This window comes from Rutilus rutilus (assembly GCF_951802725.1).
Source record: "Rutilus rutilus genome assembly, chromosome: 24".
Taxonomy (NCBI): domain Eukaryota; kingdom Metazoa; phylum Chordata; class Actinopteri; order Cypriniformes; family Leuciscidae; genus Rutilus; species Rutilus rutilus.
In genome coordinates this window covers 11931683-11957619 of record NC_140228.1, presented here as the reverse complement: position 1 = coordinate 11957619, position 25937 = coordinate 11931683, and the positions used below count along the sequence as shown (strand labels likewise).

General features: G+C 36.9%; 2 protein-coding genes across 6 annotated transcripts in view; both read right to left on the bottom strand.

Annotated features, from left to right (window-relative positions):
• rps6ka3b (ribosomal protein S6 kinase, polypeptide 3b) overlaps window positions 1–18414 on the bottom strand; it is a 41730-nt gene extending 23316 nt beyond the window's left edge. Inside the window, exons 1-2 of one of the 5 annotated variants that reach the window (XM_084398170.1) lie at window positions 18034–18414; window positions 13413–13472 (exon numbers count right to left, since the gene is read on the bottom strand). In XM_084398170.1, the coding sequence (XP_084254296.1) occupies window positions 13413–13472; window positions 18034–18096 (123 nt within the window). In that variant the 5' untranslated portion in view covers window positions 18097–18414. Of the gene's footprint in view, window positions 1–3161; window positions 3297–13412; window positions 13473–18033 lie in introns of those variants that run through there. The other 4 variants (XM_084398169.1, XM_084398173.1, XM_084398174.1 and 1 more) reach the window with 4 other exon arrangements.
• Window positions 18415–19089: 675 nt separating this feature from the next.
• pdha1b (pyruvate dehydrogenase E1 subunit alpha 1b) lies at window positions 19090–25208 on the bottom strand. Its single transcript, XM_084399287.1, has 12 exons — window positions 25122–25208; window positions 24580–24600; window positions 23632–23700; window positions 23377–23550; window positions 23156–23282; window positions 22366–22457; window positions 22203–22295; window positions 21966–22121; window positions 21766–21837; window positions 21075–21142; window positions 20782–20890; window positions 19090–19468 (listed from the first exon to the last, which is right to left on the bottom strand). Exons 1-12 carry the CDS (start codon window positions 25176–25178, stop codon window positions 19304–19306), a joined length of 1203 nt encoding a protein of 400 aa, XP_084255413.1. The 5' UTR covers window positions 25179–25208; the 3' UTR covers window positions 19090–19303.
• Window positions 25209–25937: the final 729 nt, after the last annotated feature.

Genomic DNA, 25937 nt, shown 5'->3' with positions numbered 1-25937 from the left:
ATGTCTGAAGATAACTAGGCTAAGGACCCACAAAAATCAAAGCATGTATTCTGGGTTTCTGTGGTTTTTAAAGGTCAGAGGTTTGAATTGAGCCATGACAAGTCAAAAAAAAAGATTATCTGGTTTCCAGGATCCTCTGGGTGGAATACCGACTGTGTTCAAACTGAGTAATATTATTTTAAATGTTTCCTTTGTGCTTTGTGTTCAACTCAATCTCAACTTCCTGACAATTTCTGTGCTCCCTGTGAACTCGAAATGCACGGAGAGCAAAGAAAACATAAAAGAGATTAAAAAAAAAGGACAAAAAGAAAGAAAGAAAAAAAGAAATGAAGGCTCTGTCCTCCTAGACGAGACAGAGAATTCAAAATGTCAATCTGATTCATCTGATTTTGACAGATGTCAGAAAGAACAGGCGCACAACACACAACACCAAACAGACAGTCAACATTGAATGAAACATGTCAAAAAACGCATCTGATTTCTGAAGGATCATGTGACACTGAAGACTGGAGTAATGGCTGCTAAAAATTCAGCTTTGCCATCACAGGAATAAATAATTTTAATATATATTCAAAAAGAAAACAGATATTTTAAATTGTAATAATATTTCACAATATTACCGTTTTACTGTATTTCTGCCCCAATCTTTGGAACAGTAGTGTATACTAATACATTTTTATTTGATACAACATTTAAAGTAATGTTAAAAGTAAATAACTTTAAATTATATGTATAATCATATTAAATACATCAAATAAACTGTTTTAATGTATTATGGCTATACATATTAAATGTAATGTATCATTTAAATTAAACATTAATTCAATACAATTTTCTTTAGATTTTAAGGTGAAATACAAGCCGGATGTGTTCTTGACAGGTTCCATTAAAGCCATATACACACTGTGCAACATACAAACACTCAAAACCATGTCTCAAACATAAACACATACGTCCTCCCTATTGAAAAAAAAAGCATACTAAAATGTATTTGAAATACTTTTTCTGTGCCAAGTATACTACACATAAATTTACATACGTATGTGCTTAATAAAAATACCCTGCAATTGTACTTTTGGTATACTAAACTGGTATACAACTACTTTACTTAAAGCTAGGGTAGGTAATCCTGTTCAGAAACACTTTTTTTTATACTGGGTGAAATGGTCCTTCCATCCTGAGAGTAGTCAATACATTATGTGTTCAGAAAAAGGAATGAAAACAATCAGACCTCTGTAGCAGCTGCAGGACAGTAAAAACTCTGACCAATCACTGCCACTCGGTCCGAGTGTAAAGAACCAATCAGATGCCTTCATGTCTCGTGCCCGCGCCCCCACTGCGCGCGCTGCCCTGCGTGCACTCATCACATGTCACCGTTCCCGGAAATATTCAGCTCAAAGCACCTGCATATGCAGTCAGCGAAGGCAAACAAGGCAAAAACTACTTCCTCGGACCCTGCCCGCACTCTTGAACGACCTCCTCTGCTTCGCCCTCAACCCCGGACCTGTCCTCGAACCGACGATGCGGTACTTGTCTCCGGACTCGGAGTGTACGTTAGTCTTCATTAGAGTCAACAATGTTTTCATCATGGAAACTCTTACATGCAAAACACCGTATATGTTATGAATCTTACACGAAATTCACCTTCATCACAGTGTAACTGATGGTAATGGAAAAACGTGTATCAATGCAACCTGTTTTTAGTTTTGCCTTATAAATATAGCTTGTTAGCTATAAATATAGCTCGTTACCGAATCAAACTTTACCAGTATCGATATGCTTGCTTGATAGTGAGTACTAAAAGAAATCTTATTTGTTTATATTCATAGTGATAAAGTTAGGTATTTTATTACATGTGATTCTGACATGATGTCACTGTATGTACTGCGCTCCTTCCTCTCCACTCGTCTCAGGTAATAAATGCGTCTTCCAGCTGAGCCTGAGCGTTTGGCGTCGCGCGTTCATGTGTTTTGGGGGCGTGGCTTTGGAAGGAGCTCAGAAGGGAGGGGGTGGGAGTGAATGGAAATAATGAGCTGTGTTTATTGCAGATTAAAAGGTCTACAGTCACTCGATTTTTATATTCTCTTTTTCAGAGTACTTACATTTTAATTATGTATTGGTATATAAAGACAGTTTAAACAAATTTGGAATGTTTTTTTTTTTAGAAAAATCCTACCTACCCTGCCTTTAATGCACTTTAATTGTGTGGAAGTAGTGCTGAGGTCCAACTAAAGATATACTTAAGTGTATTTGATTGTGCTAAAGTGGAACTATTACAAGTATACTTTAGGTACACTTTAAATATCCTTCATTTAATGACTTATATTATACAGAATTAATACAAAATCTATATTAATATTGATATAAAAACACATTTTAGGCGTAATATTAAGAAATGTGCATTGTGCAATAAAGAAATACTTCAAACAAAGTTTACATATAATTTTATATCACATATAAGTCTTAAGTGATATGTCAATAAATATGTTAATGGATTTGAAGTATACTTAGTATGAAATAAATGTATTTTAAATAGATGGTATAGGTTTTATTTACTAGGGCTGGTCTGAATAAAGTCATTGACAATGTCCCTATTAATGTTGCTTCTCTGGGGGCTTTTTCTGGAGCCAAGTCCACTAATTGCGAAGTTCAGACCATGCTGAACTCTGTCTCTAGGGCACAAAGCCTTTGCTCATTAGAGAAAAATGCAACAAAAGAACACATGCACAGCAACACAAAATCCAAAATAGAATCCGAGAAAGTGTGGCCAATGCTTAAACAGAGCGAAACCGAGGGAGATTCCTAACTATTTATTGCCATAGACTCCAAAAGCATTCTTCTGAAAAATGAATGCATCAGCCCTTGATGTGGTTCTTCCTGCTCAGAGCACCAATGAGCAAAGAATCCCCCACAAAGACTCAAACTACATTGTTCCATCTACACAATACATCCTTAGTACATCATCAGTTTCCTCCTTTCTGCCCTCTTCCCTTAAAGTCTCTCCCTTAAAAATAAGCTAACGCTTTATATCAGACCTGCTTAACCTTTAGAAAGCATGTGTGAGGTGAATATCTGCACATGCTGCAATATTCTCAGAAATACTACAACTTTTACCTTAATCTCGCTAATATTTCAAACTGACAATACCGAAGGGCTCCTACCCGCGTGTTTCTCGGTCTAATCCGCAGGGGGAACATTTTCAGCATGGTCCTGTCCGCATGTCAGTCCCTCCACGCCGTGGACGGATAAACCAGAACCCTTGTCCAGCGTGGCAGGAGTGGTCTCTTAGGCGGTCTGACCGTGGTGGGATCATACATGCATACAAAAGACAGGCAAAAGGAAACGCCTGCCCAGGAAGGGCCTAGAGCTGCAGGTCAGCACTGAGATTAGAGCATGTCCTGCCCTGGTTTCCTAGGCAACACCTGCACAGGAAGAGGCACATGTGTCCAAAGAGAGCATCAATAATATATCAGCCTTGAACATACATGCTCATACACTCAAGTGGGGCTGTATAAGAGTGTGTATACGCTATATATGCAAAAAGAGTCTCAGTTTCCTGTCGCTGGGTCTGGCACACATTACAAGATAATGGCTAGGAAAGTCGCTAAAAATCATGTTTGGGACAAAATTATGTGTGGTGCCCAAAAACAAAAAGATACAGTTCAAATGTCAAAGAGCATTTAAAATGTGTGAGACATTGAATAATAATAATAATAATAATAATTCATTACATTTATATAGCGCTTTTCTCAGCACTCAAAGCGCTTTACATAGAAGGGGGGGATCTCCTCAACCACCACCAATGTGCAGCATCCACTTGGATGATGCGACGGCAGCCATATTGCGCCAGAACGCTCACCACACGCCAGCTTACTGGTGGAGAGGAGACAGTGATGAAGCCAATCAGTATATGAGGATGATTAGGAGGCCATGATGGACAGAGGCCAAGGGGCAAATTTGGCCAGGATGCCGGGGTTACACCCCTACTCTTTCGAAAGACATCCTGGGATTTTTAATGACCACAGAGAGTCAGGACCTCGGTTTTACGTCTCATCCGAAGGACGGGAAAATGAAAGTTGAATGAATGAAAGTTGAATGATTTCTGAAGGATCATGTGACACTGAAGACTGGAGTAATGATGCTGAAAATTAAGCTTTGCCATCACAGGAATAAATTACATTTTAATATATATATATATATATATATATATATATATATATATATATTCAAAAAGAAAACTGTTATTTTAAATAGTAATAATATTTCTGTTTTTAATCAAATAAATTCAGCCTTGGTGAGCATAAGAGACTTCTTTTAATAATATTAAAACAGTAGTGTTATGAATGTGTCCAAAAAAGCAACAGCATAGTAATACATTACATATAAATATATGAATTTGGATTTTAGGGTGAAATATGAGCCTCATTTCCTGTCGCTGGGTCTGGTGCACATCCCTCACAGTAAAATAATGCTTTGGATGGCTGTTGCTAAAATTCATGTCTGGACAAAAAGATTTAGCCTATGTGTGGGGCTCTTTTAAACATAAATGTGTTGTTAAAGGGGTCATATAATGGTACATGCACTTTTACAAGTTGATTGCACTGAAATGTCTGTTGGCAGTGCCTGTACACAACCATCCTATCATGATAAAAATCCATCCAGTGGTTTTGTTTTAATCTCCTTATATGTTTGACCATCACTGAAATCAAGCCGTTCGATATTGTGACGTCATAAGATCGTACGCCCCTCCCGCTATTGTGATTGACAGCCGTGTTTCAACACAAGACCCGCCCTGAGCGAGCTGTGACAGCCGTTGTCATAGTAGTCCGCCATTGTTGATATGCTGGAGTAGAATGGCGTCTAAGCGATTGTGGTGTTCTGTTCTTAGATGTAATAAGGAACACAGCAGTCATTTGGATGTTCCTAAATCCGAGCCGTTGAAGAAGCAGTGGCTGAGTTTTGTTTTTGAAGCAATATGCCCAAAGGATTGACGCGGGGATTCCCTCACGGGGATTCCCCACGATCTTCTGTGCTTTCATGTTTGCGCGAATCATTTCACACCAGACAGCTTCACAAACGAGAAAAAACGGATCGGTACCAACGTGTTCCTGCTGAACCTCCAGAAGATGTGAGTGTAATGTTTTATTAACCTTTATATTAGTATTTATATTAATCTTTGCGAAATTTGCAAACCTTGCTGCAGGCTTCACGATGAATGCGTCTAAGGTTTACACTCAGGGTACATTACGGCATGTTTTCTATGTACGACGTTCTCAATATAATTCATAATCCCACGTTTATAACGAATAACACGTGGTTATTGTGTTAGATACGGTCAGAGAACGGTGTACCCACAGAACAGAGGGGCGGGGTGAGCAAAGCTCATTATCATTTAAAGACACATGCACTGAAACGGCGTGCTGAAAACAGAGCTGTTTTTGACCAGGTAAAATTAGTGTTTTCTTACAATACTAATGAGAATTTTTAATTAAAGTATATTACAAACTTTTAATTTAGACCCTAAAGAATCATATTAGCTTGTACAAAAATGGCATTATATGACCCCTTTAAAATGACAAAGAGCATTTAAAATGAGCGAGACATCAAAAGAAAGATCTTAAATAGCAGATCTGTTCCAGCTGAGATTGAGTCTACGTCAGATCATCCTGGGCTGAACCAGGTCACGTGGTGCCGGATCAAGTTCAAAGTTGTGTATTATTTTTTCATCTGCTTCACCCGACTTCCCGTGCTGAATGACAGAGCAGGAACCCTCCTGTCTGCTCCCTGTTCTTGGAAAGCTCTCAGGAAGTTAGACACCCTGACGAGGACATTACATCACCTTCAGATCCTGACCTCAGATGTAAAATCCTCCTCTCACACGTGGAACCGCGCCAAGACTGCCTCCCAACACGCCTTCAGTTCAGATGTGGAAAAACATCATCCTCGTCTCCTTTCCTCAGAGGGAAATGTGACATCAACTCTACTGTTTCTCTGAGTTAGAGAATGATAAACAGCACAGAGTGCCTAACTGAAAGATTTAGTGCTCCAAAGGTGAAATAATGTAAGAACAGGGTCCAAAATTTTCGTTTTTCCAAACCTGCCAATGGTGGCTGAACTGAGAAAAATTCACTAGCCATGAATATTTCTTACTGGCCAATAAACTACATTCTGCAATATTTGTATATATATATATATAAAAAAAGTGTTTTTTAATATATATATATATATATATATATATATATATATATATATATATATATATATATATATATATATATATATATATATATATATATAGAGAGAGAGACCCTTTCCAAAAAAATTGTTAAAAAAATTAGTTCAAAAAAGTTTATTTATTTCCATAATTCCATTCAAAACGTTAAACTTCCATAGATTATAGGTTCAGGGCCCACAACTTAAACGATTTCAAGTATTTAGTTGTTTATTTGTACATAATTTGGGCTTCCAGCTCATAAAACCCACGAAAACAGGATTTCAAAAAATTTGCATATTACATGAAATCACACAGTAATTACACAGTGATACCATGGTCATTGAACCAGGTTTTGGTTCTTTTGGCAGTGTGGGCAGGTGCAAATCCTGCTGGAAAATGAAGTCAGCATCTCCATAAAGCTTGTCTGCTGAAGGAAGCATGAAGTGCTCTGAAAATGTCCTGGTAGACGGCTGCGTTGAGTGGACAGCACAGTGGACCAACACCAGCCGATGACATGGCTCCCCAAACCAACACAGACTGTGGAAACTTCACACTGGACTTCAAGCATCTTGGATTGTGTGCCTCTCCATTCTTCCTCCAGACTCTGGGACCTTGGTTTCCAAATGAGATGCCAAATTTGCTCTCATCAGAAAAGAGGACTTTGGTCCACTGTGCTTTATTAAATCCAGAGTCAACGCAGCCGTCTACCAGGACATTTTCAGAGCACTTCATGCTTCCTTCATTTTCCAGCAGGATTTGCACCTGCCCACACTGCCAAAATAACCAAAACCTGGTTCAATGACTATGCATTACTGTGTAATTACTGTGTGATTTCATGTAATATTCTAATTTTTTGAAATCCTGTTTTCGTGGGTTTTATGAGCTGGAAGCCCAAATTATGTACAAATAAACAACTAAATACTTGAAATCGTTTAAGTTGTGGGCCCTGAATCTATAATCTATGGAAGTTTAACGTTTTGAATGGAATTATGGAAATAAATTAACTTTTCCATGATATTCAAATTTTGGGGAAAGGGTCTGTATAATGTCATATACATTTATATATATACATTTATTACTGTGATGGCAAAGCTGAATTTTCAGTGTCACATGATCCTTCAGAAATCATTCTAATATGCTGATTTGCTGCTCAAGTAACATTTCTTATTATTATCATTGTTGCAAAGGGTTGTGCAGCTTCATATTTTTGTGGAAACTGATAAGTTTTCAGCATTATTTGATGAATAGAAAGTGCAAAAGATTTTATTTGAAATAGAAATATTTTGCAAAAATGTCTGTCACTTTTGATCAATTTAATGCATATTTGCTGAATAGAAGAAAATCTTGCAGACCTAAAACTTTTGAACGGTATATTTCATAGCCTTACTTGCCTTTGACATGCCTAATGAACTTGTGTCCTTCATACAGCGCAATGGACAGCACTTACTCATCCTGACACAGCACAGACTGCACACTGCAGAAAATAGCAGCATTTTCTCAGCGATTCTCTTCTGCTGCTTCTCAGACGTGTCCGTCTTATCAAAACACTCACTGGAGTCATACACAATTATTGTCTTTGTGGCACTGGGCCACTGATGTAAAGGAGATGGAGGGCGTTTTAACTGCAGAGTGAGTGCCGGTGAAGGAGACATTTGCACTAAAGCCAGCAGAGACAAGATTAATGGATCCCTCTTTCTAGATCTCAATAACATTTCAACAACCACCCCCCTCCACAATCTCTCTAGTAAAACAGCTTCTCTTCCTCTGCCTTCAATTTCCTCTCTGGCTGCCACTTTACTTTCCTTGTTTTTTCACATTCCTCTGTTATGTGTTCATCTTGGCAGTGCAGACCAGGGCTTAATGATAAGAATGGCCCAATGGACCAAAGTCAATGTCAGAGAGTTTTAGACCACTTGACAAAGCTATCATTGCCTGTCTGAAATAGAATGTGCGTTCTAGCTATCTTACATTTGTTTGATTACATCCATGTAATGTGATCTATATAGCAGGGTTAAAAAGACGTTTGCACAATATGCCATCATTTTTTTTACACCAGAGCTGTCCAACTATTACTGCAATAAAATAATATTATAACATGAGATCATTTCTTTTTACCTGATGCATACAGATGTGTTAGCATTATTTTTTATATATAATATAAAATTATATTATGTGTTTAAATGTTTTGGGTCTCAAAAATGCAATAAAAACAAAAATATAAGGAAATATTATACAATACCTTTTCTATTTTAATATATTTTTTTTTATTAATGTATTCCTGTGATAGCAAAACTGAATTTTCAGCAGCCATTACATCTTCAGTGTCACATGATCCCTCAGAAATTATTATAATATGCTGATTTGCTGCTCAAGAAACAATTCATATTATTATCAATGCTGAAAACGGTCGTGCTGCTTATTAGTTTTGATGGATTCTTTGATGAATCGAAACCTCAAAAGAACAGGATTAAATTAAATTAGGAATCCTTTGCAATAATTATTTTAAATGTCTTTGCCGATCAATTTATTGTATCCTACAGCATTATGAATTTCTTCCCCTCCCAAAAAATCTTAGTGACCCCAAACTTTTGAACGGTAGTGTATATTAGGTCTATATATATATAATTATATTTTTCCTTCACACATAAATATTTGTTGCTAAAAATGTATACGGTCAAGCGGCAAAGGTAGGGCAAATCATTGTTGGTGCCCCCTCATCATCACCTGAGATACAGAAGACCTTCCGGGTCCTGACCGAGCCCCCTCCCCACTTGTAAGGTTCTGAGTCTGCCGTGATAATGAGAGCCTGTCCTTAAGGAATGAAGATGAATCAACTCTCCCACACTTATTCAGCCCGAAACAAAGAGCAGAGTTTAACACAGATTCCGAGGGTCTCGAATCTCTGCGCAGTCACACGCCACGTCTCTGACACACACCCACTCTTGCTCTCTCACACATACAAAGTGTCGTCACACCGCTTTTGTGTCCAGGTTATGTGGGACGTTAGAGGAAAGAGTGATCACAATGAGAGATCCACAGGAAACCTTTAGTGAGAATTAATGGCATTACCCAGCATAACCTCTGTGTGTGTGTGTGCACGCGCATGTAACGCACATAGATCCACAGACCCGGTGAACAGGCAGAGAGGGCCATCACTCCCAGCACGCTCTATTGATCCTCAAGCATTAGAGGACTGTAAGTCACCAGCTGTGACCCATCACGATGCCGCTGTAATGGAGGATGGGGTGGGGAGGGATTGTGACTGAATCATCGCCTGGTCACGCCATCAGCATCATGTGCAAACGGGTCTTAATAGATCTGTCAGTAAACAGGACAGTGTTGTTAATCAATTCAAAGGGCATTATGGGTATTTTACACCAATTGCTGCAGGATCATATGGCCTATTACTGAAAATAGATGGACTGATTTCGGTGGGAAACAGGAAGAAACACAGCAATGGAATAAAATGTAAACCTGAAAAAAACCAAAGCTTTACATAAATATCTTAATGTGAAAGTGTTTACTGTGTTTGTATACGGGTATATACAGTGCACTCAACAGACTCTCTAATGGGATCTAATTTGCCTTGAAAGAAAAAATACATTCTATATTTACATCAATAGTCAAATAGAAGTATATATAAAAAAAAAAAGGTCTACTTTAAAAATGGTTAAAACGGTTAGCAGAGCTTGTGCGGTTACTGAAAATGCGACAAAACACATAAAACAATGGTGTGCTCGTGTGCACGTCATGAGTATAAGCCTGGTCCGAGTAATATCCCATTTTCCACTCTTTGCAATCACTGTCAACAAATGTTATATTTATTTTCTGAAGAATGTGTTGTGGGCAAGGCTGTAACCATGTCTTGAACATTGGCGGTACCAATTTTTGGTTGGTAATGTAATGGTCTTAAATTATATAATTTAAAGAATTTAAAAATGGATTTAAGGGAATAATGAAAAGGGGGGAAAAAAGAAAAGAAAAAAAAACATTAGAACAAACAGAAATTTCACCTCAAAAAAGCAAAAAGTCAAGTAGTTTGCATGATTTGTCAAGTGAAATTGTATGTCCAGTCACCTTAAAGGGTTAGTATTTCTGTCAGTAATTACTCACCCTCATGTTGTTCCAACCCCGCAAGACTTTCGTTCATCTTCCGAACACAAATTAAGATATTTTTGATGAAATCTGAGAGCTCCTCACTCCTTCATAGGCTGCTAGGTAGGCTAATCAATATCTGCCAGCCCAGAAAAGTTAGTAACTACTACTACTACTACAGTGGCTCAACCATAAGTTTATAAAGCGACGAGAATACTTTTTGTGCGCAAAAAAAAAACTAAAATAACGACTTTATCTCTCAGATTTTGTATCAAAGATGAATGAAAGTCTTAAGGGTTTTTGTGTGAACTAACCCTTTAATAACACTTCTCTGCAACTGCATGAGGTATCATTCAAGTCTGTTTAGTACAATATTCCAATCCGCAACTTTAACTTCAAGCAATAGTAATAGTGGTTCTTGCTTAATAACTGAATCTGTAGCTAATTAAAATGCTATCTGAGTCATTTTTAAGCTGAGGTTGTTATTTAACCACAGTCAGGCAAGTTCTGTGAATCAGGTGTGCAGGGCCATGCTGGAAGAGTGAGTCAGAGTAGATACAAGGCAGCATGATGTCTCGGCACTCTCTCACACAAATGACTGCAGAGAGAGAGAGAGAGAGAGAGAGAGAGAGAGAGAGAGAGAGAGAGAGAGAGAGAGAGGTAAAAAGAGGCAAGAGTGGGTGTCCGCAAAGCGAGAAAAAGTCAGTCCAGATGGCCAGAGAAGATTAAATACCATCTGCCAGAGAGATCTGGAGACATAGCCAAACATTAGCACAAACAAGCGACACACCACACACACCCCGCACATAGACATGAATGATGCTGGACACATACAGTACATCAGTGTCAGGGTCTGATCACGGCACCTGGGAAGACGACGGACAGTCATAGTTACCCAATATGGGGATAGTTGTAAAGACTGTGAGCGAGCGTTTCAACTCATTTTGAATTATGGGAGAAAAAAAATGTATTGTCTCCTCTTCTCTGATGGAGTTGCATTGGTCGTACAAAACGTGTTGGTCATTTTTCACCAGCATTTCTCTAGTAGATTTTCTCTAGCATATACCAAGGGGTGGTGCAGTGGATGGATAAACATCTCAGCTTGCCACCAAAAATTCTGAACTATGGAGACTCGTGAGTCATCATTACTGTGTGCACATAATCCTAGGTCACTCCAGGGAAATGTACTAGGTGTAAGCATAGCATTGGATTAAAAAAAACCTATTTAAAAAGTCTACAACTACTACTTTTCTTAATCACTTTGGAAGTGTGTCTGCTAAATGCTTTACATCTATATTTAAATGAATCCCTTTAACATGAGCTATATTTATTCACCAGGGGGAGCCAGTGAGCTGCTAATTGGATTGATTCACTGTTTTGCATCTGTGTTTTGGGAATGAATTTAAATATGATCCTGTTTATAAACTCTCAAATGGCTTCCAGATAAAGTTAAATGGCTGATTGCAAACTAAATATAACAAGCACATTTTCACTCCTTCCTTCCCGTTTTATTTGCCGTTCTGAGAAAGAGAGCTGCTCAAAGCCCATTTAACAGAGCACATGACTAATGCATTCACACACTCTCCCAACTCATTAGCTCTCATTATGCTACTGAAATACTGTTTACCATCATACGCCCCATTAAACACAGGGATCGGAACATGTCCAGGTTGAACACGTACGCAAAGACAAAAAACAACTACAGCAGTCTACTAAATAGACAAAAAATACATTTCTATTTCTGCGATGTTGTGGCTGGAACTACAACTGTCACTACAAATGTCAGGTACTGATTATGTTAAAAGAATTTAATGCGAACTGAATATCATTTTGCATGACCTTTATAGCCATACTGAAAGTGTTACGAATGCAGAACGCTTGCAGAGAGACTCCGCCCACACGCTCTTCTGATTGGCTGTGTTTTTTGATTGATCGTGTCAAGTCTGGTGTAAACAAACAAATTGCTTGTCGTTGGAATCTTATCGCATCGAATCTGATTAGGACACGCTGTAATGTATGAAAAAGATATAATTTAAAATATGTAGAGAGAAACGGTGCTTCCCATTTTTTTTATGTAAATTACTGTGACTGTTTTGTGTTTTCATGACATTTTCCAATACAAGGCCAAACACAATTGTGCAGACAAAAGGAGCGAAGAAAGAAACCGTGTGCATTTAACCTACTTCTATCACAACATTTGCAAAGGAGCAGCTTTCAGATACTCTATTCGTTTAAGTGCGTGCTTATGTGTGGGGACGTTCAGGGGGGAAAGCAAATACTCTAGAGAATGTTTTTGATGGACCAGCTTTCTAAGCAAACAAGATCCATAGGTCCATCTGCCCTGCATTTAAAAATCAATGATTCTCAGCACAAGCTCGGGAGGAAGACCGGAGGAGTGTTTTAGTGGGAGAGGAGACCTAAAAAGTCTTCGTCGTTTCCTGTATGAGGTCAGACTGCATGATGTCATAATGGACTCGTTACATGCGTGTTATGGAAACTCATTAATGGCCTCTGAGTGTAGGAAGAATCCTTCCTGAACTAGAACAACCGTTACGGCTTGAATAGAAACGCTCCCACAAACAAAAACAATGAGTACTTTGTTATCTAGGTTGGTATCTTTTCAGCTGGGACACAGGAATTCTGGGCCCAACACAATGAGTATGATACAGTACAGTACAGTGTCACTCAATTTGACTGTAAAACAATGTAACAAGCCGGATTTCCAGCTTCTCCAACATGCATACGGCAATCAAAGGACTAATCGATACTATCGCCTTCTATGGGGAACACATGATCAATAGTTATCATTTAGCACCAGCTCCCCTGACAGATTCACATGTACATGGAGGGACCTTCATAGAAGAGCCACTTCTCTATGCTACATCCTTGAAAAAAAGCTCCTTGAGAAATGTCAAGTGCTACAAAACACTGAACAGCTAAAAAATAAGAAGATCAAAGCCCATGAGGGGACACGTCATGAAAAGATGAGAAGGACACGGATTAAAAAAGGTAGAAAGAGTTTGAGAAATAGGCAGCTTGAGAAGACTAAAAAGAGAGAGAGACATAAGAAGAGAGGAGAAGCAGGGGGAGGCATGACACTCACTTGACATGATAGATTTTCATCTTCTCCTGTCGAGTCTTCCAAGACATGATGGGGCTCCGTCTGTCATGTGAGAGAAATGTGAATATGGAAAATCAGTGTCTCACGAACCATTGCGAGTAGAAAATAAAATATGTATAATGTGTTAAAGGTCTGAACTGCACCGAACACAGTAGCGCATAGTCAGACCTTTCACTAACAGCATAATGCTTGGTCCACATTGCTGCTTATTCTGGCTAAGAACTGCAGACTGCAGGAAGAGACCACCTGACCAGCACAAAACAACCAAAGTTCTGGATTTTTATGTGCCAGATAATACCATAATAAACAATCTTCATGAGCTTTATAGGTCAGATTTTCTGTTTGTCCAAAAGTAATAAGCTCTTATTATTTCATTTCATAACTCAAAACAGAATATATAGTTTGTGTGCCTCAGATAAAAAAGAATAAAAAAAAATAATAATAATAATAAAATAAATAAATAAAAAATTATATATATATATATATATAAACATTTTTTGGCAGTTTAATTCCTATAATGTAATTTATCTTTTTAATAACTATTTTCATGTTATGGTCAAAACCCAATAAACAGCCAATATTAAAATGTTATACTTTTTATTTTCGTCTAAATAAATTACTTAGGCATCAAAATATTATAATGTTTATTAGTACGTTACATAATTATCAGCATTTTTAAAGATTAAGTTTGAGTCAGTGTTAGATGACTATGAAAGCCTATTTCCGCAACATAAGAAATAAATCATGTTTTGGCAAATCATAAATATGAAATACTAATTCATAATTATGGAGTTAAGCCAAAATTATGACATAAAAAGTTAAATTATCACAGTCTAAATTATGATAAAGACATCCTAATTATGATACAAGTCACTTTTTAACGTCATATTTTATGTCTGTGTTTTATTTCATAATTCTGAAATTTTATGTCATAATTTGTTTTATCTCATAATTCTGACTTAGTATATCATAATTTCAACTTCTATGTTATAATTACGACATACTAAAGTATGATTGAAACGGGCTTCACGGTAATACTGATCGAAATGTAAAAATTGTTTAAATGAGCATAAAAATGAAATCCAATATCAACCGTTACTGATAAATCGAAAAATCTTTAATATCAGTCAATTACAAATGCACCATTAGTCACTGACCTGACCAACTTTATCAAATAGCCATATCATCATCCAGGTACCTGAAAATTATTTTGTTTCCCAACACATGTTGTGCTGCTGTCAGATATCTGATTGAGGCTTGTGAATTTCACAAGTGCTTTTCTTTTCGTGAAATATGAATCATCAGACAGTCATCGAACTGATTGTGGGCGGTCTGTAGGCAGTCCGTCTGAGGCTGAGACTACATTGAACAATCGCAGTGTGGATCAGTTTCTAAGAGCGATACAAAGCCTTGATTACTACAGCAGACACACACTTGTGCCAATATGAACGTCTGTTCCTCTGCACCAAATGATAGTGGAGGAACGTCTCGTTAGACTACATGCTGTCATTGACTGTTTAGGGTTAATTAGTCAGGGTGGCGCCTCAGACGGGCCGATCTGCCACGCGAGAGTGAAACTGAGGGATGGCTTGTGATCATCTGCTAGCTGGAAGGGAACAGTGTGTTACCTGCCACTCTTTTCTCTTTCTCTTTTACAATACCAATCTCGGCAGCTTTACGGCAGACTTTATTACATGTGGATCAAATGGGTTGTAGCTGTAATTTCTGAACATTGTTGTGTCATTCCAGAGTAGATGACAGAGCAGGCTGGATTGAATATGAGTTTTTTCTAATAAACCTGCAGTAATTTGCATGCATGATTTCATGCAAACCCTTATCTTTTGCAAATCATCATAAAAAACAGTCAGGGGTATTGAATTCTCAGGAAATCTGCAGCAATGAAACTGATCAAACTCAGTCTGAGAGAGTAAACAGTCATGGTAAAGCGATGAGGGTTTGTGTGTGACTACAGTACATAAATGTTTAAACTTTGTTATGGGTAAAGTAACCCTTGGAATCCTTCCAATGCATCTTTAGCCACACAAATTTTGTCTAAAATTGATAAGATTAAAAATTTGTTCTCCAACATTTGATACATCTCATTATATTATATTCTAGGCCTATATAGTAATGGGTTTAGACACTCACTGTAAAAAAAAAAGATAAAAAAAAAGATAAATAAGTTATGACAACATATGTTGTTACATTGCTTTAACTCAAAATAAGTAAACTTTTATTTGTTACACAAGATTCAACTCATTTTTTTAAAGTCAGTTTAATGTGATTTAGGTTGAAATGACTTAAATATCCAAGTTGATTGTACTTAAAAATGCAGATTAAAAGATCAAAAAGGATTAGTCTAAAAGATACAGTTTACATGAATGATAGAAACTCATAAAACAAAGAAATGCCCCTAAAAATCAATTCCAAGGGGGAAATTTTGCCCCTTAAAGGGTTAGTTCACCCAAAAATGAAAATTATTTTATTAATTACTCACCCTCATGTCTTTAAAATAGTCCATGTGGTGAACTAACCCTTTAAGGGACAGTTCACCCAACAATACTAAAAGATCAAACATAAAAAAAGTCATGAAACATGAAAAGGCAATATTAGGCAGAACAGCCTCAGTCAACAAACATTGTCATTTTGCTCAACATCTTTTGTGCTCCACAAATGAAAAAATGTAATAAAAAGTCAAACAGGTTTGGGACAACATGACGGCAAGTAAATTATGTCATCATTTTCATTTTCAATGTTTGGGTTAGGTAGAATTTCTCTTTAGCATTATCTGGAACTGGAATGATCTTAAAAATGTAAAATAATTGTATGTTTTTCTTTTTTTTATCTGCCTCATCTCATGACTCAACGCATGATAACAACCATCAATGTTGGTTACATGATGTAACTAGTTACATGTAACAGAGTTAAGTAATTTAATTACAAAATAAATGTAACTATAATCTGTTATTACTGAGAAAAAAATGTGTAATTAAATTACAGTTACTTATGAAAATGTTAACGATTACAAAGGGGGTTACATCAGAATATTTTCTATAAAAAGCTAGAATATGTTTAATAATATTAATTTGTTGCTTTGCCTGTTTTTGATGTTCACGATTCCTGCTGCCATTTAGAGGCCGTTTAGTAAAGCGATGCGATTCTGATACTTTTGATTGGTTCTCTTGTTTGAATTTGCAGCTCACCACGTCTGACAATTGCATCAATCCACATTTCCGCTGAAAGCTTTAGGCTACAACCTTTTAGAGAGTTGCCATCATGGCGAGTGCTGGAAATTTAAAAATCATTTATCCAGAAATTAGAAAAGGTTGCAAATATAACAATTCAGTGCAAAATATGTTTGCCAACTATTAAAATGCTATCGACATCGAAGGTTTCTCAATGTTGAACCTGAGGAAGTATCCGCAGGTATGAAACTTAGCCTACAGTTGACTGTAAGCAGTCATTAAATAAAGTAGAAAAGGTATTGCCAACTCCCGCCTTCCACACCATGCTACTAATGTGTATTCTAGATGTATTTTAGCTCTGTATTGCTTGGTATTTATGAACATTTTGACAAAAAATATATAAAAAATTTTCTCCTTGAATAAGGTTGGTAACCATGCTAGATCTAATATTAGTTATTTCAGCATTGTAGCATAATAACCACACACAGAATAGGACACACTTATTTGGTAACTGTTTTATTTCCCATTTGGGTTTATGTAAATGCTTTATTTTTTAAGATTAACTGTTTTTTTTTCTTCGAGGTATTGTTTGATGTCAGTGTTTCCTGTCATAGCTATGCAAAGATTTGATTTCAAAAACAGTATCATAGCTATTAAACTATTTCTTGTTATGATTTTAAGTCAGTATTTAACCCCAGAAGGACCTCAAAGTAAAAAAAGGTGCTAAAGTCTGGTTATGTGGTGGCTGTGCTTGAAAATTAAATTATAATCTTAATTCAAGTGATGAAGGATTTTGAAAGTCTGACAGTAATCTACTACTGTAAAGTTAACCATGCCTGGTTTAAATGTTTGAAAATGATAGAGATAGAAATTTAGACAAGTAATCAAATGTGTCCATTTGATCTTCCCAACACTGCAACTAATAGGCTACATATACACACACAGGTTAACTAAACTGATTACATTTCTCAGTGATAAAGCAAAGATTCCCACAGATGAACCGATTCATCATCATCATCACTGCACCGGCATGAATCAGACATGGATTCATGAACATTACGTCGTCTCATTCATAAAACTTATGTCTCTATTGACAAAACACGGTGAACAAGGTGAACTCAAATTCTATGTACAAAGTAACTACAAGTCAAAAAATGCAAAAAAAAAAAAAATGCAAAGGGCCTTTAGCAAACGGAACGTTTAAAAAGCATTTCGCACATACACTACACAGGTCATACTTTATAACCGCTAATCCTCCAACATCGGATAAAGATCTGGAACAGGTTGTACAACAACGGCACAGAGAAACGGCCTCAAGAAAAAAAGAAAAAAAAAAAAAAGAAAAAAAAAAGAGAGAAGTCATGCTTTTATAACTAACATGTCAGTGATATAAACCTTCATATGCGTTGGAGACTCACCTCACTCGCCGCACTGCCGATTGCCATCTTTCGCCAAGGGTCAACTAGTTGTGCCAGGGGCATCTTCACTTTTTGGAGGTTCCTTGCTTTATGAATCAGATTCAACAGAACAATTCTGAGCTACTTTGAAGAGATTATGCCTGTTTGTTTCTACGCTCTTGACACTGATAGAGAAAGCTGGGAATCCGTTACGTGCGTAACGTATCCAAAAGCGCCGCCACCTTTTCCTCCACTCACTTCTGTCAGTCAGTGCAGCGTTTCCATAGAAATAGAATGACCGTGCCCTGATCTCGAGCCAGTCGCCCTCTCTCTCTCTCTCTCTCTTCGCTTTCCCGTTTGACAGAAAAAAACACGTTTACGCGCTATACTCACTTCCGCTTCTTCCAGTATGACGCATCGGATTGGTTGATGTGCTTGTCAATCAATTATAGAGAGGAGGGGCTAAATCTGTGCGGCTCATCGTAGACGAACAGGTGAGAGTGCAGTGCATTTGATGCCCCAACCTGTGATTCGAGTAAACACGTATTTTTTATAATAAATAAATTTATTTAATATAATACTTTTACTGTATGGAAGCTAGTAAATTAGTACGGTCACTCAGAAATATGATCTGTAAATAGGATAATTACCTATTCAGACTCGAATTATGGACACAAAAAGCTTTATTTCTTCTCTACATAAAGCTCAAATGAAAATAAGTTTATCATCAGTTTAAAAGTTATTTCTAATATTTATTCCAATGGACAATAGCCTATATCTCTTTTGCTTATATTGAAATCCACTATGGACACAATTTCTTTAATAAGTGTTGCTCATCAGTGTGATTCATCATCAGCCATCATCATCTTTTCATGGCATCATATGACACTGTAATGTACGTAAGAATGTACCTCCAATGAATTGGCATCTACTGTACCTTGTCAGTGATTTGACACTTTAATCACGTAAGTGGAGAGTGCGACACCTGCTGGGTGATCACTTATCATGCGTGATTCAGTGACTCAGGACTTTGCATTCTATCTAGCGAGCAATCTGAATTAACAACTGACGCAAATATCAGTCAAATTATTACATATTTATTAATTCCATTCTTAGTTAAATATATAAACGAAGTAAAAGTCTGCGAAACTAATTGCTAAGTAACAGCTGTTATGGAATGTATCTATGAATATATGGATAACACAAGTTTCATCCATCTTTTTGTGCGTATAGGTTTAGGAACAGAGCTCCTGTACTATTAGGATGAAGTGCTGAATCCTCAGCAGGTTCTTTAGCTCATGGATTTCAGCCTCGTCCAGGGGTTGGTGCCTCTGACCTCTAAGGGTGCATCATTGTAGAAGATGTGGTTGCATAAATCCTCCAGTGGGGGTTCTGGATCAGAAGTAGCAAACTGAGCTGCTTCTTCGATCTCCTTACGAATCTCTGCATCAATGTCCTGTTGTGATTACAACAACATAATATGGTGATAGGGTGAGGTATTCCTCACATAGGGATCACTCTTGTGATCCTCAGCAGTTAAGAGTGAAGACAATGGGTGCATCTCAATAAACTCCCTAGCTTCCTAGGTCGTGAACCAGTATATCGTGTACATGAATTCGGGCACTGGTAAGGAAAGGACAGTAAGGACCCTGGCTCACTACACATTGGGACATCGATGACTCTATTTCCAGTGACATGGCAACGTTCTCTTTGTACAACATCACTACTGTTATCACTTATATATGAACAACTGCAGAAATTATATCTTTATTTTTCTTTTTTCTTTTACAAATATGTGCAAAATTTCAGCCATAAATACTTTATTAATGTTAGCTAGATTATGTTCATTACCTGTCTGGTGATGTATGTTTATGCTGACATTAAATTAAATAAGGGTTTGTATAAAAAAAAAAAAAAATGTTTTATTGCGTGTCATTATGTGTAGTGAGTTGGCTCATATGATTTATGTTTCTCGCTTTTGAACTTCCGTTAAGGGAACATAGTGAGCATCAATGCTTCCTGGTTTTCATAGTGCATTGTGGGAATTTTTAGGGCATGCACATTTCAGTGTTCAGCCCTTAAAATAGCCAACTCCCTGACCAGTGCCCTGACTAGTGAACTAGGGAGCTGATTGAGATGCACACAATAAGTGAATCAGTTTTTTTATGAAATTAATGTACTTTATTTTTTGTTTCAATAATATTTATTCTTTAATATTTTATATTTTGAGAGGATTTAATAGTACAAAACAATATTCACATCTAAATTATGCACCATTTATTTCTATATAAAATCAAATATTAGTAAAAAAAAGATATAATTTCATTTTGTTTCCAATTATTACAGTTTAAGTAAAAAAGTCAGATTGGTGCTATATAACTGGAGAAATAAAGAAAAGCATAATGCTGTTTATTCCCCAGTCGCTTATAAGAGTATTTTTAGACATAATTACTTACTTTTATTAGGTATTGCATTTGGAATTTGGATTTAGACCGTATCAGAGACCCCATGAAATTGTTCTGTATTTTCTCATTTTTCATATTTCCCATTCATTTCCTATAATGTTCCTTTTTTGACCGTACAGAATCAGAAGTGTTCTTTTTTGTGTGTTCATATTGCAAATGTCACAAAAGTCACAATGTTTGGCACCATTAGATTACATTTAAAAAAATTAAAAACATAAATCAAAGGATTAAGGCCTGTTCATCTCTTGATAAAATAAAGAGTGCAATAGACAGACAAAAAATTAATCATGTAAAAATGAAGTACCTTGATCTCCTCCACCCTAACCATGTTGCTACTAATCATGCGGTCCTTTAGCATAGAGATGGGGTCATTCTTACTGCGAACTTCCTGGATCTCTTCACGTGTGCGATAACTAAGGGCAGAAAAGCACTGATTGAAGGTACAGCGAATAGTAAGCTCACTGAAATGATGTGCAAACTAGCTAAAACTAAGGAAAGAATGTGATTATGGAGGTTAGAAGATGACGACATGGTTTTAAACACGACGAGGAAGGATGATCGCCTGCCACGGGGGGAAAGGTTGAAGTTCAACCTCACCTGACCCCAGGATCGCTCATGCTGTGGCCATGGTAACGATATGTCTGGAGCTCCATTAGTATGGGACCCTATAGAGAGCACAGGCCAAACATTTGCCCACCAGTAACAACCTAGCCCTTGCTTAAATCTATAAGCCATCCTTGACTTGTTAAAGGGATAGTTCACATAAAAATGAAAATTAGCCCATGATTTACTCACCCTCAAGCCATCATGGTGTCTATGACTTTCTTCTTTCAGACGAATACAATCAAAGTTACCCTGATGCTTTCGAGCTTCATAATGGCAGTGAATTGCAACCATCAGTAAGCTCAAAAAAGTGCATCCATCCATCATAAAACAACTCTACACGGCTGCGGGGGGGTTAAAAAAGGCCTTCTGAAGACAAGCGATGAGTTTGCGTAAGAAATATATTCATATTTAAAACTTTATTGAACTCCCGGAGCCGTGTGGAGTTCTTTTATGATGGATGGATGCACTTTTTTAAAGTTCATACTGATGATTGAAATTCACTGCCATTATGAAGCTCGGAAGCGTTAGGGTGTTTATTAATATAACTCCGAATGTATTCATCTGAAGGAGGAAAGTCATATACACCTAGGATGGCTTGAGGGTGAGTAAATCATGGGGTAATTTTCATTTTAAAGTGAACTACTCCTTTAAGTTAGTAAAAATATGTCATTTTTTCTTTTACCTTTCCAGATCTGCAAAAATCTGCTGCAAACCTGGTTGCCTCTCTCACACCAAGAACATCCATACCATCCACCTGGAGAAAACAAAGAAAAGGGCTTGACTTATTGTGACCTTTTATGTACATCTGTAAAAAATTGCATTCACTGGTGAATATAATAATAACATGGTGAGGCATCTAGAAAAAGAAAGAAAGACAGTCACCCTCAGGCCAGGAATGTAGTCTCCTCTCTTGTAATAGTCTGTACTGGCTGAGGCGCGTTCCACTGATGTCCCCATGCCATATTTATTATTCTCACAGATGAAAATGCAGGGGAGTTTCCACAAAGCTGCCATGTTAAATGACTCAAAGATCTGGCCCTGATAAGGGGACAAAACAGATAAAGCGTTATTTTGCAACAGCAGACCTGTGAGCGCATGTATGGAGGAAGTTGCTCTCACCTGATTAGCAGCTCCGTCCCCATACAGAGTAACACAAACCTCGTTTTTACCCTGATACTGGCATGCCAAGGCAACACCTGCCCCAAGAGGAACCTTTCAAAGTGAGATTTAGATTAAGAGATGCTTGATAACACTGTAGTAAGATATGATGCGTGCATCTCACCTGGGCACCAACAATACCATTCCCGCCATAGAAATTCTTGGCATACATGTGCATAGAGCCGCCCTTCCCTTTGGCAACACCACCCCTTCGGCCTGAAATAGATTGTGAACATGTTCAGATTCGGGCTGGTTATTACACATTTCTTGATTTGATTCCAATTCATAACCTCTTAATTTGAGTCAGTTGGGTATTTTCCAGTTTCAGTCCATTTTACTTATGTAAGAAATCTTTCATTTAATAACAGTTCAACTGCTATTTACACTATCAAAACAGTATGGTGCTTTAATGTTTTTGTTAAAAATTGCTCACCAAGGCTATATTTATTTGATAAAAAATTCATTAAAGACAATAATGTTGTGAAATTATTAACTGTTCTCATTTAATATGTCTTAAAATGTCATTTATTCCTGTGATGGCAAAGCTGAATTTTCAGCATCCATTACTTCAGTTTCACATGATCCTGAATCGAGTTATTGTACTGCAGATAGCATTAAAAGCCCAGCAGGATTTCTATTTTAAAGGGATAGTTCATCCAAAAATGAAAACTTCTTTCTTCTGTTGAAGTAAAAATAAGATATTTTGAAGAATGTTGGTAACCAGATAGTTGAAGGTAGCCAATGACATCCATAGTAGGATTTAACATTCTTTAAAACATCTTCTTTTGTGTTCAGTAGAAGAAAGAAACTTATACAGGTTTGGAACAACTTGAGGGTAAGTAAATGATGACATAATTAAAATTTTGGGGAATTTAAACATCCCTTTAATGCAGTTTTATGGAGGAAGTCCCCACCTGTGAGCTCTGCCATGATCTCTTTCACAGGCACACCTCTGGTGTAGGTGTAACCATGAGCCCTATATGCCGTGATCACATGATCCATGGGACTGATACCAGCCTCAATGCCTACAGCACAGGCTTCCTGACAGGTAACCAGAAGACAAATCATTTGACACTGACTGTGTTATGTGTGTAAACAGCTGTTATAGACTACAAGGTATTCAGTTTTGTATTACCTGGCCATCATACAAGTGACAGAAGCCTCGTATGATCTTTTGCTTGTAGAGCTGATCTGCCTTCAGCTCCATGCGTCTCATGGTCTGCATAGTGCGGTAGTACCTGAGTCCATCCTCTCTGGTGAGCACCGTCTGCACCGAAGGGCCTTCGTCCAAGCGATGAAGGTCACATCTCTAAAATTGAACCATGTTTTACTTTTTTCTTGAATGAACAAAGTTTTGTGTGCATGCTTTAAGCTAATATGATAACTTTACCTTGATGTCAAAGCTGGCCTGAGGTGTGAAGTCTGCAACAGAACGTGCCGATACCACCGCTCTGGAGCCCTGGAGAAGAGTGGAGTGCAGAGCAGTAATAAAACTATGAAAAAGCATTTTAAAACAGATATACTGGAAAAAATGCATTTCATTTGACAAGAATCATAATGTGAGATATTGAAGGCCATTCAATACTGTGAAACGCTAATGTACCTCAAATAAACACACTAGTGTTCAAAAGTTTGAGGTCAGTAAGTGCTTTTTTTTTTCAAAGAAATTACAATTTTTATTCAGCAAGGATGCATTCAATTGATCAAAAGTGTCAGTAAAGAATTTTACATTGTTAAAAAAAGTACTTTTTTCATAAAAGATTCCTAAAAATAATATATCACTGTTTCCACAAAGATCTTAAGCAGCACAACTGTTTTCAGCATTGATAATAGTAAGAAATGTTTCTTGAAGCCGCAAATCAGCATTTTAGGATGATTTCTGAAGGATCATGTGACACTGAGGACTGATGCTGAAAATTCAGCTTTGACATCACAGGAATAATGTACAATTTAAAATACAGTTATTTTAAATTGTAATAATATTTGACCCACTATTTTAGTTGATGCAGCCTTGGTGAGCATAAGAGACCTCTTTCAAAAACATAAAAAATCTTGCAGAGCCTAACTGAACCCAAGCTTTTGAACAGTAGTGTTACAGTTGGTCAACAATATAATAACACAGACATTCCATAATGTGTATAGGTAGTCTTTGAAATTACTCAAGATTAAAAGTAAACAAAACGTTTTAGATCTGGCATGAATGATTAAATATAATCTGATTGAAGACAAATATACTTTTTCTATCATTGATAACATAATGAACACTAATATAGGGTGGTTGAGCTGGTGTTGCTGGATCACATGGAGAAGTTAAGTCAATGTAGAGTCCAAATCTTACCTCGGACACTGTCTGGGCACCCTATAAAACAACCAAAAAGATAGAAATCATTAATGGGGCTAACTGCACTGTATACATTTTGTACATTACTGAAATAACTATATTATAAAGAAAGTATAAAGAAAATCATATAAATAGCTAAAAGACTATATATCAGGAAAAAGACCACAATATGGTTCGTAATGATGTCCATGTTAGAACAAACATCAATTCTCATTTCAATATATTACAGTTGGACTGTACCACAGCCTCTGAATGGCTAAAGCAAACTATTATGGTAAGATAACAAACAATAGAGGGACTAAACCAGGGCAGACTCTGCCTTTTAATCAAATACAATCAGTTCAGTGTCCATTTCATTTACAGTAAGCATGAATTTGTATTTACTGAACACCATCTACAAGGTCGATGAGACTACAGAGATCTAGTTTAGCCTCTTGTAAATCTTTTAATGCCCCTAAGCTAAACAGAGCTTGCATCTTTCAATGCCTCTGTCTCTTTAATAGCAAACAGATAAGCAAACAGACACTTATGATACCTACATTTATTTTGGCACCGCCCTTGAATGCGTTTGCAATTACTGTCAGCATGTTCTGCATGCTCCAAACCCCAGGCTGAGTGAACAGGAGTGTTTCATGAGGATCAACACCACATAGTGAGCTGAAGCCAGAAACACACACACACACACACACACACACACTCTCAGTATGGCTGAGGATTTGACTACACTCTGTTTCAAGAATTAAAGTTCAACTTAACTTTGCACAGCAACATCAACAATAAAGTTGAAAAATAATTGATAAAAATGTAAACAATAAATATTAATTTAATATAACGATAGTAAGTCATATTAAGCATATTTGTAATAATATGATGGACACAGCAAATCTTTGTGGGGTTCCCTAAGGCAAAACATTTTTTAAATGTAGGCTCATTTGCATGTTAGCTCAAAATCAAAGAATAATCAAATAATGATAAATAGATATGTATTATAGATATAGAAAGAAAGAAAGAAAGAAAGAAAGAAAGAAAGAAAGAAAGAAAGAAAGAAAGAAAGAAAGAAAGAAAGAAAGAAAGAAAGAAAGAAAGAAAGAAAGAAAGAAAGAAAGAAAGAAAGAAAGAAAGAAAGGCAACTCATTAGGTAAGCAAGAAAAATGAATAGTCTGGCAGAATGACTGAGTTACACTTTTATTTTGTAATAAAAGTGTAGAAACTATTTATGACACATAAATTAAAAGATAGACTCCGTCTCCTTGATGAATGCAAATGTTCATGTAGTTACTAGGCCTATATTTCTGATTGTTCTGAGTTATAAGCAGTAATAGGACTTTTATTTTGAAGACTTGTAAAGCTCGTCA